Source organism: Lactuca saligna, chromosome 6 (genome assembly GCF_052625555.1).
Source record: "Lactuca saligna cultivar CGN05327 chromosome 6, ASM5262555v1, whole genome shotgun sequence".
Lineage (NCBI taxonomy): Eukaryota > Viridiplantae > Streptophyta > Magnoliopsida > Asterales > Asteraceae > Lactuca > Lactuca saligna.
Genome location: NC_136422.1, coordinates 131,039,351 through 131,058,117, shown reverse-complemented (window position 1 = coordinate 131,058,117; position 18,767 = coordinate 131,039,351). Strand labels below are relative to the sequence as shown.

At 33.4% G+C, this 18,767-nt stretch overlaps 1 protein-coding gene across 1 annotated transcript; it reads right to left on the bottom strand.

Annotated features, from left to right (window-relative positions):
• Positions 1 to 7,796: 7,796 nt before the first annotated feature.
• LOC145001081 (protein RGF1 INDUCIBLE TRANSCRIPTION FACTOR 1-like) lies at positions 7,797 to 9,430 on the bottom strand. Its single transcript, XM_078960411.1, has 4 exons — positions 9,278 to 9,430; positions 8,990 to 9,187; positions 8,599 to 8,814; positions 7,797 to 8,508 (listed from the first exon to the last, which is right to left on the bottom strand). The coding sequence occupies exons 1-4, from the start codon at positions 9,278 to 9,280 to the stop codon at positions 8,245 to 8,247; spliced, it is 681 nt and encodes a 226-aa protein (XP_078816537.1). The 5' UTR covers positions 9,281 to 9,430; the 3' UTR covers positions 7,797 to 8,244.
• Positions 9,431 to 18,767: the final 9,337 nt, after the last annotated feature.

Here is an 18,767-nt window from a genome sequence, read left to right as displayed (position 1 = left end):
GGCTTACAATTTCAGTTTTGGTTTCAGGTACCTCGGATGATCACAATAAATCATAGCACCTAAATAACATGCAATTACACTGGCATATAACTCTAAAATGCTCTATCACATAACTCTGATACCACACTAGGTAAAGTATAGTGAGAAGACTCACCTCGGGTATCTCGGTAATCTCTGACTCGGTAACGTTGGTCTAACCTCCACCTAATCATATAAAATAAATACTCTAATTATTATAACTCTCAAAGGCTAGACTATGTCCTCTTATGACACTCTTAGAAGGGTAAAAGACCATTTTACCCCTCTCACAGCCCAAAAGCCCCACAATAGACCATACCCTAAAAGTCAACTCAAAAGTCAACTTTCCGGGTTACGCTGCGCGTACCATATGTGTACGCTGGGCGTACTCAACTGCCTCTCAGGATTGGGGAACGCCACCCAGTACGCGGCGCGTACTGGGATTACGCCCGGCGTACTCCCCAGCTTCAGCCTTTTAACTCTTTAGGTCTTAAATAGTTAAGACTCACTGTAAATTCTAGATCCGACCACATCTAAGCCTCTTAATCCATAAATTTGATGACTTTATGCCTTTGTATGGCTGGATAAGTCACCAACTCTCACAATGTTCCATCATTTAACTCTAGAAGGCTTATTACACAAGCATGACCTCAAACTAACATCCAAGATGGCAACTTTATGGTTCTAAATCACTAATACCACTGAAAAGGGACAGATCTCGGACCATGGAGCACTTTACACTCATAAAGTCTCCACCTTTGGGGTTATAACCCTAGAAATGGCACATGCAACAATAATCAAAAGAAGAGGAAAGTTTTGAACTTTATACCTCCAAGTGTAGCCCTTTTCTCTGTAGATCTCAGATCCAAAATGGCACCTCAAGCTTTAGCTTCCAAGAACTCCTTTCCTTCTCCTTCACTAAGTCACCAAAGCACAAAAAGCTCCAATCAACACTCTCACACACTAAGAACGATGGGGGCTCTCTTTTAGGGTTTCACTCACTGATATGGAGGCTGAGAAATGAGCTTTAGCACCCTTTAAATAGTGCACAAGACGGAATTAGGGTTTTGCACCTGGGTCGGGTATGCCCGGCATAACTCTTGGTACGCCCAGCGTACCTTGGCAATACCGCGTCCAACTTAAGCGCATGATTACGCGCAGTGTACCCCTCTGGTACGCCCAGCGTACTCACTTGCTAAAGAAAAATGCACTCAAGGACTAAACATGACCAATCCACAAAGAACAAGGATGAAAGAAGTATACCTGAATCTCAGGGTGTTACACTAACTCAACGTTGACACGTAACGCAAGGAATGATGTTGACCAATAATGCCAATATGAGGGGAAAAAAGCCACCTTACCAGGTTATGAGATATCACCGGTTATGATGAAATGAACAACAACCAAGATCAACGATTAATGATAGATTAAACAATGTATGATTACTAAATTAAAAAACTCAAGAAAATTCATTCACTAAAATGACCTAATGACATCGTTCATAGTTACGTCAACAACCACGCATGAAGAACCAATTATTACCGGTTATGATGGCTAAAATGATAAAAATAAATAAAAAAATAAATAAATAAATAAATAAATAAAAAAACAAATTTCATGACTATGCCCGACCCTGAAGGTGGGCAACCTGTGTGATTGCTCATGGCGAGACTCAGAATTCATAGAATATATGGTATATTTATATAGACAAAAAGCTAACTTATCTAAAAATGTTATGAAAAGTTTTTTTTTTTTTTTTTTAAATTTAGTTGTTTTATAATATTTTCACGATATTTGTATTTTTTTTAATATTAATTGAGAATTTTATAACGATGTCCTTTTTCCGACTTAATTTTTATTATATTATAACTATGGGGATCCATTTTCTCTTTTCATTGTGAACCATTATATCTTTAGACCGACTCTATTCACTTAAACAAAATATAATACAACTCTCACAAAAACTTGATCCCTAAAATGACCAGCACCTAGGCGTGGCAAATCGTGCTATCGTTTTGTGTTTCTGTCCAACACTACACGACACGACAATGTTTTTTTGTAACACGAACACGACACGACACGATGTTGTGTTTTTTTAACTAATACGAAAACGAACAAATTAAAAAACGACAAACACGACACGACAAATATAACATATACTAAAAACTAGTTTATTTAATGAATATTTTATCATATATAACATGATAAACACGAAAAACACAAAAAACACGATAAAAAACTGCTAAATCGTGTCAATTTCGTGTCAAATTTTGAACACGAACACGACATGACACACTATTGTGTTTTTTTACAGCTAACACGACACGAAAACGAACTCAAATTTTAGTTTTATGTCAATTTCGTTTCGTGTCGTGTATTTTTGTCATGTCGTGTGTTAAATTGTCACCCATACCTGTACCATCTTTGCATTACTTAACGAGTTAATGTGCAATTACTTAATGTGCAAGTGGACACGAAAGAGAACAAAAAGAGCGACGCAAAAAGAACCCACGTTTTAAACACTCTACAATGTCGATAATAACTAGGAAACAATTAAAGGAATAATAATAACAAGAGGAAGAAAAAGTGTTTTGAAAGGTAACATACAATTTACAATTATAAGCAAGGTTATTTTCGAATTAGACCCTCATGTTTGAATATTAGGTTTATTGTTGTTATGGGCAAAACCAATTTTTTCTAGAAGACTTTTTTTAGTGCGTATATAAAAGTGGATATAGTTTAAACAAGTGGATATTAGAACATCAAAATTAATCACTTAAAAATTTACTAAGTCGTTTATTGAAAAAAAAATCTAGACTTAAATTACTAAAATGTCAGTTACATGACAATGGTAATAAAAAATACTTATAGACCATATATATATATAATATAATAAATGTTTTATGTTATTAAAAAGTAAACTAACAAACTAACAACACCAAAATTAAAAAATTAGAAAAAATTAGACGGTCATGTCCCGTATAACTGGAGGTAACATGTGAGGTCAAATTTAAACAATCGTGTGTGTGTGTATATATATATATATATATATATATATATATATATATATATATATATATATATATATATATATATATATAAAGACTGGTTCAAAGAAGATTAACCCAAGAAATATTAACGTACATTGATGAACACGAGGAGAATAAAATAGAAAGCATATACTAACAATACCGACTGAAAATAAGTAGAAATCATATACTAATAATACCGGCCGAAAATAAGTGAAGAGGCATACATAAGGGGTGTGGTTCGGCACCACCCCTCAACAAGCTTAGGTGGACAACTCAACACAATAAGAACACCGTGCCATGACTATTGCAGGGCAAGCAACTCGGGAATCTCATGTATATGAGAGAGAATCAAAATTAAATATGTATTCATATTATTTTACTAATAAGTCAGAAAAAGTTATGACAATTCATCCCCTCTAAATACCAAAATGAACATCACCAAAATTAAAAAAATAGAAAAAATTAGACGGTCATGTTCCATATAACTTGAGGTAACATGTAAGGTAAAATTTAAACAATCATATATATATATATATATATATATATATATATATATATATATATCACAAAGACTGTTTCAAAGAAGATTGATCCAAGAAATATTAACGTACATTGATGAACATGAGGAGAATAAAATAGAAAGCATATACTAACAATACCGACTGAAAATAAGTAGAAATCATATACTAATAATACCGACCGAAAATAAGTGAAGAGGCATACATAAAGGGGTGTGGTTCGGCACCACCTCTCAACAAGCTTAGGTGGACAACTCGGCACCATAAGAACATCGTGCCATGACTATTGCAGGGTAAGCAACTCGGTAATCTCATGTAGATGAGAGAGAATCAAAATTAAATATGTATTCCTATTATTTTACCAATAAGTGGATGAGAGACAATTCATCCCTTCTAAATAGCAAAATGAACATTGATGTGTGTCAAAACTACGGTGACATACAAAATAGTGACGTGACAATGCAACATGCATGACACCACTAGCCTAAGAGTATAATAATGATCTAAACACCATAAACATCATAAATAAAACTAGGATTTTTTTTCTTACTCTATTATCCCAAGAAAGGTTAGTGCGGGCATTAAAAATGGTATGTTTTACCGTGTTTTCTTCATTATGATTCTCCATAAGGCGTTTGAGGAGTTGGATCACCTCATTCCCTGAACTTCCTAACAAAAAGCCAAAATGATTTTCTAAGAACCGTCTAACATCCACAAACCTTGAAAAAGAAACTAGGGTTTTTTTCTAAACTACTCTACTATCCTAGGGCATGTTCGGTGTGAGCCATATCATGGGGGTGTTGACGGTAGGTAAAGTGGACAGCTTCACATGGCCCTATTTATTATTATTATTATTATTATTATTATGACTATATATATATATATATATATATATATATATATATATATATATATATATATATATATATATATATATATATATATATATATATATTGATGCATGCAAATATCTATACTTAATTTTACCTACTATCCTACTAGCTATTCGATCCAGTGCAATGTACCCTTTTGCAAATAATATAGCACAAAAGTCGGATATCGAACATAGGGAACATAATTAATTATCTAACCTACTTACTATTAAGTTAACCTAAAATTCTAACAAAATTAAAAGGGTTTTTATTTAATTTTGCAAGTTTAGACAAACTTAAATTCTCAAACACAATTCAATTAAATATTAAAAACACAACTGTTAGTTTGAATCCACTTTCCCTTAATGGTTTAACTATTAATGATGACAATTCCCGTTGGTTACCAATTAATGTATTATTAGCAATTCAAGTCCAAATTTACTAATATTGAATCATGTAGAGCTATGTATGGTCATACATAATTTAACACATAATCAATTATTAAATAAGATTGGAGCTATGTAAGATTGAATTAACAAACACAATTATGGTCATAATATGAGTTCTCCAACACAGTCAAATTCAATACTTTAATTACTTATCTAAGATTGGTTCGATCTTTGCTCTAATGATCTAATGTTCACTAAATTATTAGGTAATCAAACTCATGCAGATTAATGGTCACTAAACTACACAAAATATGAATTAAAGCAATCTAGTATTGAATTAAGCATGCTAGGTATAAACAATCAAGCACAAGCCATTAACCAACTAGAAAAATCTATATTTATATAACCAAACCATGAGTTCCAGCTTCATCTAGCTAACAAAAGCAACAAAGTTTAGCTACTCATAACATCAATCAAGCAAGTAGACTTCATAACTGAAAGCATAGTAATGTACTAAATTAAAACTAAATATGATCTTCTTCTTCTTCCTTGGTGTTATTACCAAGTTTCTGGCTTCTCCCCCTTTGAAAAATGACTTATGGACTTTTAATTCTTTCCCGCCAGCCTCTCAAAATCGTGAGTATCAAGGATATATATATATATATATATATATATATATATATATATATATATATAGATATATATATATATATAGATATATATATATATATATATATATATATATATATATATAGATATATATATATATATATATATATATATATATATATATACGAATTAACCCTACTCACATCGTGAGAAAGGCCTCTCACATCGTGAGATCGATATGAATCCGTATCCAACACGAATTCTGGCTTCTGGATGTTTATCTTCTAGAATCACCATGCTCACGTCGTGAGCCTTCAATCCTCATGTCGTGAGAACGTTTTCTTAGCTGAAATCTTTATCTTTTAAGCTTTTAACCTCCAAAGTTCCAATCATTCTCGCTTTCAGTCATTATTCTTCAAGATGACCTCTTCTGGTTTCAAAAAGTAATTTAATCTTATAAGTACCATTTATCTATGCAAATAACCAAAATATTAATTAGAATGTATTCAAATATTGCCTAAAATGTATAAATATGGCAATATCCTAATTATATATATATATATATATATATATATATATATATATATATATATATATATATATATATATATATAGGAAGCTGATCTGTACACAATAATTTTTCTCCATACACAACAATTGGTGCTTTAAAATGTTGCATTGTACAACTATATGATGCATGAATTGTTGTGTATGGCAAAAAATTGTTGTGTGCGAATAATTTCTCATATATATATATATATATATATATATATATATATATATATATATATATATATATATATATATATATATATATAGGGAGCTGATCTGTATACACAAATTTTCTCCATACATAATAATTGGTGCTTTAAAATGTTGTAATGTACAACTACATGATGCATGAATTGTTGTGTATGACAAAAAATTGTTGTGTGCGAATCATTTCTCATATATATATATATATATATATATATATATATATATATATATATATATATATATATATATATATATATATATATATATATATATATATATATAGACACACACACAATGACGGACCTTAGTGGAGCCCGGAGGGTCCCGGGCCACTGCTCTAATTCCGGTACGTAGTGTAATATTTTTTAATGTTTTTTCTATTAGGTGTATCAACTTAAAATACAAGTATCACTATTAATTTAGATTTTTCAGAAGTTTTTTTTAGTGTCACCCCTGCTAAAACGTTATGCGTCCGATATTATATATAAGACGTTTGAGGAGTTGGATCGTCTCGTCCTGGGCATTTGAGAATATTTAAATTCTTAGGACCAACCATGAACCATACAAACGGTGCATTTTAGTGTTTTTTTTTCATTATAATTCTCCATAAGACGTTTGAGGAGTTGGATCGTCTCAATCCTTGAAATTCCTAGCATAGTGTCAAATTGATTTCTAACACTTTTGTCTATCATCGGATCCTATTCCCAACATCCCCCTCCCCTGCCCTCCCCCCCCAAACACACACACATTATAATGACATGATTGTGTATCTTAATACCTCGATAGTTGTTGCACCTTTAGACGTCTCCTTTGCTCTGGATTATCTTTAAAATTATGTTAAAGAGAATCGTCATCCACTAAACTCCCTTCTCCTCCAAGCACTACCACAGAACGACGAGCATCTAGTTAGAACATACCACTTAATCCCTCACACCCTCCTTAATGCTCTATGCACTTCTTGACTTCCAATTTTTGTGTAGAAACACTCGGATGTTCCTCGACATTCCTATTACTCATCAATGAAGTTGTCTTATTTTACATATCCAAACCAATGTAAATTTATTTCTAACTCATCGAAGACTTAACATGTAGTACAACACTAAAGTAAATATAATCAATATTACAAATTTGTTTCTTATTATTACAGGGCGTTACTATATGTACTTTTATCACTCACATAAATCACCACATCATGTAGATATACAAACACTATTATACTCACATTGGGGTACACAAAACAATTGAAGGGTACGTATAAAATCTCTTTTTACGAAATAACCTTTATGCCCTGACAACAATACACATAGTACTAAAAATACAAGTCATAAATTCTTTTTCAACTCCTATCTACATCATAACAAATCAAAATTATTTAAACCCCCTTTGAGACTTGTCACTTGTGAAGGCCCCTAGGGCCACATACGAGTAGCCCATGAGGCTAGAAAGGGTCGCAACGAATGAATAAAGATATTTTATAATAACATATGGTCAAACTCAAACTCCATTTATTTTATATTTAATAAAAGCCACCTACAAAGACCCACGTATGTGATATGAACAAAAACATTTAAAATGCCACTTAATATCAGAAAATATATATTACCAAACAAACATACAAACATTTATTTCATTTCACTATAAAGGTAGCACAGTTTTTTCTATTGTATAAAAGTACAATACCACTACTCATCTTCCACAAAAACTATAATTACATGTTTACATTCATTAAAAAAAACGTATAAACACACTCCAATATTATTTTTGACAGTTTTACACCCTTTACTTTTTCCTACTTCCATAACTACTTACTACTTGGCGTACACACACTTTCTAAACTTCTTTTTAACTTTATTTCCCTTTTTGCCCTTTCGAGACGAGAGATATTTGACATTTCCACTAAATTATAGGGGCTGCTTCTTTGTACAAAATGGAGGCGGTAAAGGGTAATACAGGTATTTCCTAAGAGAAAGTGGAGGAGGGGTGCATTCTGTAGGATGTGGAGACTATATGGACTTTAGAGTAATTTATCAAAAGTCTAGGGGGGTGTTCAGTATTCTATGATTAGTCCTCCCATTGGTGCTCTGTGAGGAATACCCTTTCTTCTCTTTGCCGTCCTGAAGCTGGCCGCCGTCGGCGGTGGCGTTGACGGAGTAAAGCTCTGAATGTGAATTCTGCCATTATAGTTACTCCCCCGCCGTCCATGGCTACTACTGCTGTATGAATCCTCCGAATCCGACATTGCCGTTATCAAATGCTTATTCTCCGGCGAAATCTTCCTCTTCCTCTCGAAGTTACTCGATGTCCCTGTAATCTACACAGATCAAAGTAACGAAATCAATCATCGATTTGTGGAGAAAAAACATTAAACCGACTGAATTTCTTTTGGGTTGATCGTATTTACCTTACACCCAAGTGAGCAGAAACGGAAGGAATCGAGAAGACTACGCTCACATACTTCACAAGTATTCGTAACGCCTTTTCCTGGCCGCGGCTGCGGCCGTTCATTCAAGAACACTACCTTCGCACTGTTGATTACGTAGGTCTGTACTGAAGTTATGTCCAAGTGTTTCTGAATCTCATTTACCCGAATCACATCGTGATATGATGACCTTCGAATCTGTAGATTATTCAACAAAATACCCAAATCGATAATCAATGATCTGTTTTCAAATTCAAATTAGTTGAAATAAGCTGTTTGTTCATGAAACTCGGATGTTCAAACTTCAAATTAGGTGAAAAGAGTGAGAATCCATTAAATTGGAAGTATCAATGGCGAAAAGAGGAATATAAACCTGAATGGCGCGGTGGTCCTTATGATGATTAAGACAGAGAGAACAGAGAGGACCATTCATGCAATCCAAGCAGTACATATTACATTCAGACTTATGCGAATCCGCGTGTAATTTGCATTGAACAAAGAAGCTTTCACGAAGCAATGGCTTCAACCATGGAGGCCATTTGTTGTCTTCTTCATCAGGTCCTCCAGCACCCTACATTACACATCAATCCCACAAATTAAATGAAACGAAAAGCCCAACACATAGAAAACAAACTTATGATGAATATATGTAACAACATACCATGATACGGCGGTTCTTAGGCTTGATTTCACGGACGACGGAGGCTTCTTGGTTTTCAATCGCCAGTTTGACGGCTGAGGAGAGCGGTGGCCGGAGGAAATAGGGGCGGCGGGGAGGAGAATTGAGAGAGAGGAGTGGGTCGTTCTTATCCGCTCACACAAAGTCAGTTTGTGTTGTATATCATTGAAGTAGACAAAACCCGAACCTAACTCCGAATCTAACTCCGAGCCCGAACCTAGGTGAACGTCAGGCGCAAGGAACCGACCTACTTCTTTCCTTTTTCCTATTCCTTTTTCATACAATTTTTTCCAAATATAAAGTTATTTGATTTTCTTTCTTTTAATAATTGTTATATCAAAATGGTAAAAAAACTCAGGTACTTGTATGTCGATGTTAAGTTTATTTTAATTTATTTTTTGAAAAAAACTTCATTGACAAGGGTTTTTGGGTTAATTTATGCATATTAATTAAAATTTTATTATCAACATACTATGCCTCGTATTCCTTATGAATATATGTTTTATCAAATCGTCAAAACCCAAATGATTTATTTTTATTTTTAATAATTTACTTTATATAATTTTATAACTAAATGAAAGACCTACTCAAGTAAAACAATATTTGATTTTTGATAACTATGTTTCCTATCTAGTTAGAAACATGAAACATAAACCCTTTTTATTGACTTTGAGCTTTAAGGATGGATTCATTAAAAGTATAAATTTAATAGAAACGTATTTGAAACTAGCGTAATCATGTTTTCAATTTTTTACAATTATAATCTAAAATTTACTTCTTCCATTTTTAAACAATAATTTAATTCTTGATTTGAGAAAAGTGGGTAAATGTTGCTTATTTTGAATTATTTTCTATATTGGATAATAATTCCGTAGTTTACTACTTTAATTGTTAGTGCAAAAAGAAGAGGTGGAAAATTATGCTTGTACGATTTTTTGGGGATTTTTTTAGTATTTTATTGCCTTTCATGGTATTGATGCTTGTAAAGCCTTCTTTTTGGCATGCTATTATTATTTTATTGATATTTTAATTATTATAAGGTTGAAATATGGTCTTCACCCTCATATCCTGTGTTTGTTTCTTGATGGTATTGTTCAAAGCTGCCCCAAATAATGGAGTTCTTCTTTGGAAAGCAAACTTCTTTTTGTTCCAAACACACCCTAAATCAAGCACTTTTAAACCATATCTTAAAAGAGAAAGGATCCTCATATTTATATTTCTATATGTTTGTGATAAGTTGTCAACAGATTTTGTATCGTACGCATCCAGAAAAGAAAATCATAAATTGTGTTATATGTGCAAACAACTAATATTAATATTATACATATTTGTATATATTTATGGACTTTTTTACTTCAAATAAATAAATAAATAAATAAATTTAAGGACTCGTATGAGAAAATTAAGAATACGATTACGGGCATATTCGGCACGGAGAGTTTGAGAGCGTTTGAGAGCTTCTAGCTTCTAGCGTTTGACAAAATGCTCCATTTTGAACAGAAAACCTCGTTCGGTACTACAAACTTCTAGCGTTTAGTTTAAACAAAACGTTCCAAATCCAAATGCTACTTCATGTAGCGTTTAACAAAACGCTACAAGCTACCCGCTACCCGCTACAAACCACCCGCTAGCAGCTAATTTTGCCGAACACGCCCTACTTTTTACAATCAATCTCCCATTTAATTTTATTGAATTGTTAGGAGGGTTATTTTTTACCTATATATGGTTCATTTGGTATGTATGCTAAAAATGAAATTGAAGAATTTTGATAAAAAAAATGAACACAATTTACATTAATATTAATCAAAATAATTCACATTATTAATCAGTAAGATAACCTATTATTCTAAAACGGGTCATTTTGGATTCGAATTTAGTATGATTATCTGAACAGTTAAGTGGCCTCGTACTTAAAGAACTTCCAGTATGTGGTATCCAATCACCTCCCTGAACAATATTCCAGATTATCTATGTTTGGAAATAAATGACAGTCAATTGTGAATTTTTTGTTGTTTTATGGATATGTTCTTGCTTCCTTTACACATTTCTTTTATTATTATGGTGTTAAATATTAAAGAAAAACACTCTATAATGAGTAAAAATAGTCTGGAATACGATGAACAAGTCTAAATCATCTCATTTTTTTGAATTAGAAAACAGAGAATGTTATTATAGGTAATTAGTTAGCCTTAAAATGTCTTAGAAAACATTCATCTATTCTATTAAACCGAATTTAGGACATGTATATAATTGGTATCTCATGTAGGGAATGCGTCTTAACACTTTGTAATATGAAAATTTGTCTAAACACTCAGTTTGCAATGTCATATTCCAAAGTGGTGCCACAAATACACATATTCAATTGAACTAACTTTGATAAATTTTATTCCAACACAACGATGTGTACGACGCTCGTGTGACCATGTCATGAAGACTTAAAATTGGTGCAATGAATCTTACAGAGCTAAACCTCATTCATCATGCAATGCTCTTTTCCGATAGTCATGAAAACAAAGGAAGATTACTAAAACAAAAATGTTTATGCACTCACCAACTTAAATGTTGATACACTTTCAAAATCACTTGTATTCTCAGGGAACCAGTAAACAGGTACACTTACCAGTTTTTTAGAAGACGGAGTATCATGGTGTCACGTATTATAGTTTTTGCTATATATATTTTGGTGTTACACATTCAATGTTACAAACACAATGTAAACAATATATTATCAATGTAATGGTTGTTATTACTTTGATTACTATTTTTCAATTGTTGTGATACTGTACATGACGTCATCTGCCCCCGAACGTTTCTGTCGTTCTGGTTTGCGGGTGTGACATACACACACAAAACTATGAATTTGGTCCTTGTGGATAGCTAAAAAGTGTGGATAAAGTCCAAAATGTTTTCAACTTGTATGGATGGTCCAAATTTGAAACTTCTTGTTGATTTGGCCCCTGGACTTAACTGTCGTCAATTTTTTTTGTTTGGTATAGCACGTGCCCTCCGTGTTTTGGAATTTTTTTCTTTTCACGTTTTATCAATATTACCGTCATTTGATAATAGTTTAAGTTATTTATATATATCATCCCTAAATATCATTTGGCTACTTGTATTCCTTCTCCCGTTTTTGATGACATAAAACTCAAAAAAATCCTAATCACAAACCCTTTTTCTATTCAAGCTTCAATCTGCTCTTGAGATTACGCAAAGGCTTCCTATAATGTCATCCATCAGAGCACAAGGTCAACAAGTTGATCCCAACAAAATTTATAGTATGATGCTCTGTATTTGATCACGTTCTAGAATTTTAAAATCTAAAACTATTTTTTTGTTCTTGAAGTTGGATATCCCACCGTGTTCAGTATTGAACATCATGATGGCAGAAAGTTCATAATGTTTCTAGGCTTCAGGTATATTGAAGGGCTTGTAGCATACATTGACGTGGTAGATATAGATGATTTCTTTGTACACGAACTAGATTCTATCGTGTCAAATTTAGAGTGTGTTGCTCAACTTATCATATTCTACCATTTACTTTTTCCCAATGAGGGTTTAGATTTTAGACTAAGAGATCTAAGTAATGATGATGATGATGATGATGTGAGACCTATCAAAACATGTGAGTGAGAAGAAAATGATATAGGTGTACACAAAGTGTTGATAACAAACTTAGTTACCTATTTCATGTTCTTAGATGTCCCAAGACGAGTGATAATAGAAGAGATAGAATATAAGGAACTAGCTCAGCCTGTATCCACTGTACTTGGCCCTCTATTGGTGAAATCAGAAGTTTGCATAGGTTGGCAACTTACCCAAGGTAGCTCATCATGTAATAAAAATATTTGATTGAATTGGGTGGACAAAGGAGGAATGAGTGATGTTAACGGCGATCAAGTGGTTGATAACTTAGAAAACCATGTAGATGTTGACTAAGTGCCTACTCAAGTCGATATAGAAAGGGTTGATAACAGTGAATCCTCAAGATTTGTGATTGAAGAAGAATTAAATTGTGAGTATGTAAATATCAATATGGAAGAATGTGATGGGTAGAGTGACAATATAAAAGAAGGAGTAAAGGAAGGGTATATTGTAGTGAATGAGAAGCAACAAACAAATGAAGACCCATTGCAAAATAATTATAATGTAGAAGAAGAAATGTTGACTGACTTCAAGGATTTTGAACATTTCTATGGGGCTGAATACAATGAAAATATTCCAAAAATTCATCCAACATAGTTGATGCCAACAAAAGTAATGATGGTGACTTTATGGTTGAAGAATATAACTTAATTCCAGATATTGAAGTAGATATGGAGAATTTTCACATGAGTATAGAGACAGAAGCATAGTACTTGGTAAGTGATCACAGGTTTGATGAATCTAATGACGTTGAAGATGGAGTAGAGGATGTAGAGGTTACTAACAATGATGAATGGGATTATCTTGGTCAAGATTCAGATAATGATAGGAAAAGAAGGGAAATCATCAAACAGGTAGGAAAGGATAAAATATGTACTCATGGTGAAGTCCAAAATGGTGGCCTTCCATGTAAGACAAAAATACAACTAAGAAAAGAACTAAAAGAAATAGTTGATATGAATGCATTGGAGACTAGAAGAAATATTTCATTTTTGAAAAGTAACAAATTTAGGTTGACATTTTTTTGTAAAGGTATTGTGGTAGTCAATGCAATACGGGTTAGTGGACCTACCATTAGTAAAAAGGTAAAGGGTAAAGAAGTAATTGAAGGAAAAAATCAAGTGTACTTGGATACTACACACATCTAGGGCAAGTGTTGATGACTACTAGTTTGTAAAGACATATAATCGTAATCAAACCTTCCTTCGGTACCGAAAAATTAAATCTTGCACTTCCAACTTCATGTCCAAACAGATTATGGATCAGATTTAGTCAAATCATGGAGTGCCAATTCGTGCAACACAAGAGGATCTACATAAGAACAGCGAGGTTAGTATTTTAGATGATAAGGTTTTTAGAGCTAAAGCCATCACAACAAAAATGGTGGTTTGAGACTATACTAAACAATATGCAGTATTAAGAAATTATGTATTACGGTTACAAGAAACTAATGTGAATACAATTGTGAAAATTGAATGGAGTGTGAATCCAATTCTAAAAACAGAACCAATAAATTCAAAAGGATTTGCGTGTTTATAGGAGCTTTAAAGAAAGGGTTTAGGGTTGGAATGGGGTATTTATTGGGCTTGGATGGTGCCTTCATGAAAGGACCATTCTCAGGGCAAATTCTTATAGTTGGTTTCAACAATGGAATCGATCCCATGACAAATGAAATTGTGGAGACAGAGAACACTTCTAGCTGGAAATGGTTTCTGGAATGTCCTAGAGATGACTTGGGCCTTCATTCTAACTTAAACTTCACATTTATCAGTGTCACACCCATTTTCCTTAATAAGATCAGTCAATGATTTAATAGGGCTAAAGATAAGTTTTTTTTAGAAAACCTTATGCCACGACGTGGTGGATGGACACCCACGATGTGGCATAACATAAACAGATCACGTGTTCTGATGAAAACCATGAGTGACAAGTCGGATGTCACGATGTGGTAGTTGTTGCAGCTTATGCCCATGTTTTTTAGGGATTCTACCATATTTAAAGCCTCTAACTCCAAGATTAGGGCATCCTCTTCAGTCTCGAATATTCTAAAACAAAACCTTAACCCTCTTTTGGTGATTCTTATTGTATTCTTGGTGTTCTTGAGGTTTGAAGCCTTGGTTTTCATTTTGGGTAGAAAAAGAAGGTGTGCTTGCTAGTTGGAAGAGTGTATCCACTTCAGATATTGTATCTCATGCATCTTGTGGAGCTTGGGAAGGTATAAAGCATCCACCTTTATCATTCTTTTCCCTTATTTCTGGCTTTAAAGTCCTTTGAAAGAATGTTCTTGGAGTTTTCGGCAACTCCAGAACCTTTGGATTTTTTAGTGACCATCTTCTGGCCTTATTTGATGGAAAAAGTGTTAAGTCGTGATCCCTTTTGTTCCATGCACAAGTTGTGGTATTATTAAGGACTTTATAGACTTAGGGTTTAAGATTTTTTTCTTATAATGAGGTCCTAATGGATAAATTTAGTAACTTTATCCATTAAGTCATTAAGAAGAATCAGATCTCGAAGTATGAGCCTTGATCTGTAAGGATTAAGCTCTAAATGAGAATAGTGGCTTCTAACAATAACCATGACATGACCAAGGGGTCACCATGTCGTGGTGGGGTTTAGCCTCACGAATATCTTATTTGGGCACGCCAACAAAGTGGCCAAAAGGTCACCACATCGTGGTGATGGTTGACTTGGTTGATCGTTGACTATTGTTGACCATTGACTTTTGAGACGTTTTACTTTGGGTCAAACTTGGAGGATTTGAGTTGTTGATTGAGGATTTATATCTTTTGGTGTTAGTCAGTTTGCGGGATTGATCTGTGTAAGGGGTAAGAGTGTTATTATTCTTCTCCGGTTCTTTAGTTTAGGTGAGCTTCTCACTATACCATGTATCCTATTATATATCCTTTGCATGGTATGATAGAGATACTATTAGTGTACAAGTATGCTAGTTGACCAAGATAACTCCCTGTTATATATGTGCAGTCTAGGACACTTGGTGTCATGGTAGCTTAGACTGGTAGGATCTTGCATGTTGATCATATACTATTGTTAGGAGATATTTTTGGTTAGGGTAACTTAGGAAGGCCAATTATCCAGATTATGTATGATTGAACAGCAAATGACTTAATTGAGAAATGGTTAATGGCAAGGTAACTAGGGAAGGCTGTTTTCCAAGGGTATGTCATATTCTAGTATATGTATGTGTTTATGCTACATGATTATATGGTAATGATAGCTTTGGTTTTGTGTAGTTTAAGTTAGATAGCATGAGAACACTTAGTTTAATGCCTAATTGCAATGTTCCTGCTGATTGTTCATTCTCAGGTGGATCATCTGCTCGACTGTCTGTCTGATTCCTAGCTATATACGACTTTATGAATTGTATGAAAGACTAGGATCTAGCCACTGACATTTGTAAGGAAGATCAGGATGTAGCTCCTAGCAGTGGAGTTTGGGTTTGACCCATTTACTCCTTAGGCAAGGCCCGTTGTGTATGGTTGGGTGGAGCTCGTTATGTATGTTTAGGCGAGGCCTGTTATATGAGTTGGAATGGGCCCATGAACTCTTGGTTTGGGCTCGTTATGTATGATATATGTATGTGGATATGAGTTTTGGGTAACTCACTAAGCTTTATGCTTACATTTGTGGATTAAAATTTTTACAGGTTGTTCGTGAGAAGAGTTCGGCGGGACTATAGACATGCATCAAAGATATTTGTTTCTGAGGTTTTGTAAGCTTAACTATGATAATGTATCATTTCAATCTAAAAAATGTTACTCAATGGTTTTTGAAGTAAAGTTTTAATTAGTTAATCTACTTTATGAACAAAAATCTCTCTATAATTTTTGGGACGTTACAGTCAGTGAAAGACATAAGGTATTTTTGTTCCATTAATTTCTTGTTTAACTTATACTCACATACTAATTTAGCCATTTATTTCGTTTAAACAGGATGTCATACCTCCTATTGCATAATTATTTCCTTGTGTTGACATAGGTATTTTCTAAGGCACATCTATAAAAATATGTAGAAAAAATAGATGGCTAATGAGTATAAGGATACTTCTAAAAGTGTATTACAAGCACAACCATTCTAAAATTTCAAACAATAATGAGCGAGTTCAATTTCTATGATAGGCTTGCATATGAGTGGCTTATGAAAATCCCTCCCCATCACTACGCTAAAGGCCATTTCTTAGGTAATTTCATATTGTCTCAATTTTATATAGTTACATGACTTCACATGATTCAACTTACCAATAGTTACAATATAATAACCGGTAGGGAAATATCAGATATGTTGTTGAACAATCTTTGAATAGCAAGCTTATAAATGGGAGGGATAACCCAATAATAACTTGTTTGGAGTTCATAAGGGAATATCATATAAAAAGCGTATGCAACATGATGAAGGTTATAAACAAATGCACAAGCCCACTCACACCTATTGGTACAAGGCAATTACATGCTATCATATCAAGTGCTTCGCAATATACTGAAAGATGGAATAGAGTGAATAAATAGTAGGTCAAATGGTCTGACATGATTAACATGTCATGGACATGAGGCAATTGAATTATAGTTGTAGGAAATAGGAGTTGACAGGCATGTCCTGCAAGCATGCAATTGTATTAATAAATGAAATGAAAGACAATGATGAGAGATAAGGAGAATTGTACACCTATGCACGTAGGGTGTATTGTCTAGAATCATGGAAAGCCATATACACTTTCACAGTGGACCTTATCAAAAGGAAGGAGCATGTGGCCTAAGAGTGGTTTTCCAACAACCCTTACCCCTACCACATCACAAGCAGTCAAGAAGACCAAAAATGAAAAGGAAGCAAAGTGAATATGAGAAAAGTGTTAACCAAAGTCTGAAAGGGAGACTACACCAAGGTCAATGTGAAAGGGAGAAGTTAACTAGGAAGTTTGTGAGTATGATATGTGGTAAATGTAAGAATAAGGGCCATAATTCAAGGCCATGCAAGGCCCAGGGGGATAGAGGTACCAGTCAAGATAGAGTTTGAAGTGTTGAAGTGTTGTATGGGTAGGATACTGGATTTTGTGTTTTGTTTGTGGTTGTTATAGTTGGTAATGTTTTAAAACTCTAGTTATTATGTTTTTTTGTGGCTATTTTGATGACATTAGGTATTAAATTGTTTAGAGTTGGTTAACAAGATCAATAACCGAACAAGTACAACCCTAATTTTACTCTAGGGAGGTTCAAACGAGAACAATTATGAAATTGAGAACGTTAAAACATGGTTTAATCAAATTTGAATAGCAAGGTTTAATTTAGGGGTGAACAGATTAACCAAAAAATCGAACCATAACCAAATTAACCGATTTAACCGAACCATCTAAAAGATATGGTGCAGTTTCTAATTTTGATTAACCGAATACATATGGTTAAGTTATGGTTTTCATCTAAAACTGAACCACTATAAACCAAACTGAACCAATACTATCAATAAATGTTTTTAATATAATATAATACTAAATATATGGTATGCAACTATATTAGGAATTGAAAATTTAAAGGGTAATTATTTGGAATTATATAGGATATGTAATCCTCAAAAGGACTTTGACCTAGCAGTAAGGAGCGACTCTCTCAATTGAGAGATCATGGGTTCAAGTCTGTTAGAGACATAGATGGTAATTTAGGAGTATTTTAGTTTGTTGTTCTAAAAAAATAGTATATGTAATCTTCTATCAATATAATTACATATACACAATCATTCGCTTTTTATAACAATGAACTTTATGTTTTTGAATTTTTATAGAAAAATTATTTTTATTGTTATGCCATCTTTTACCATTATAGTT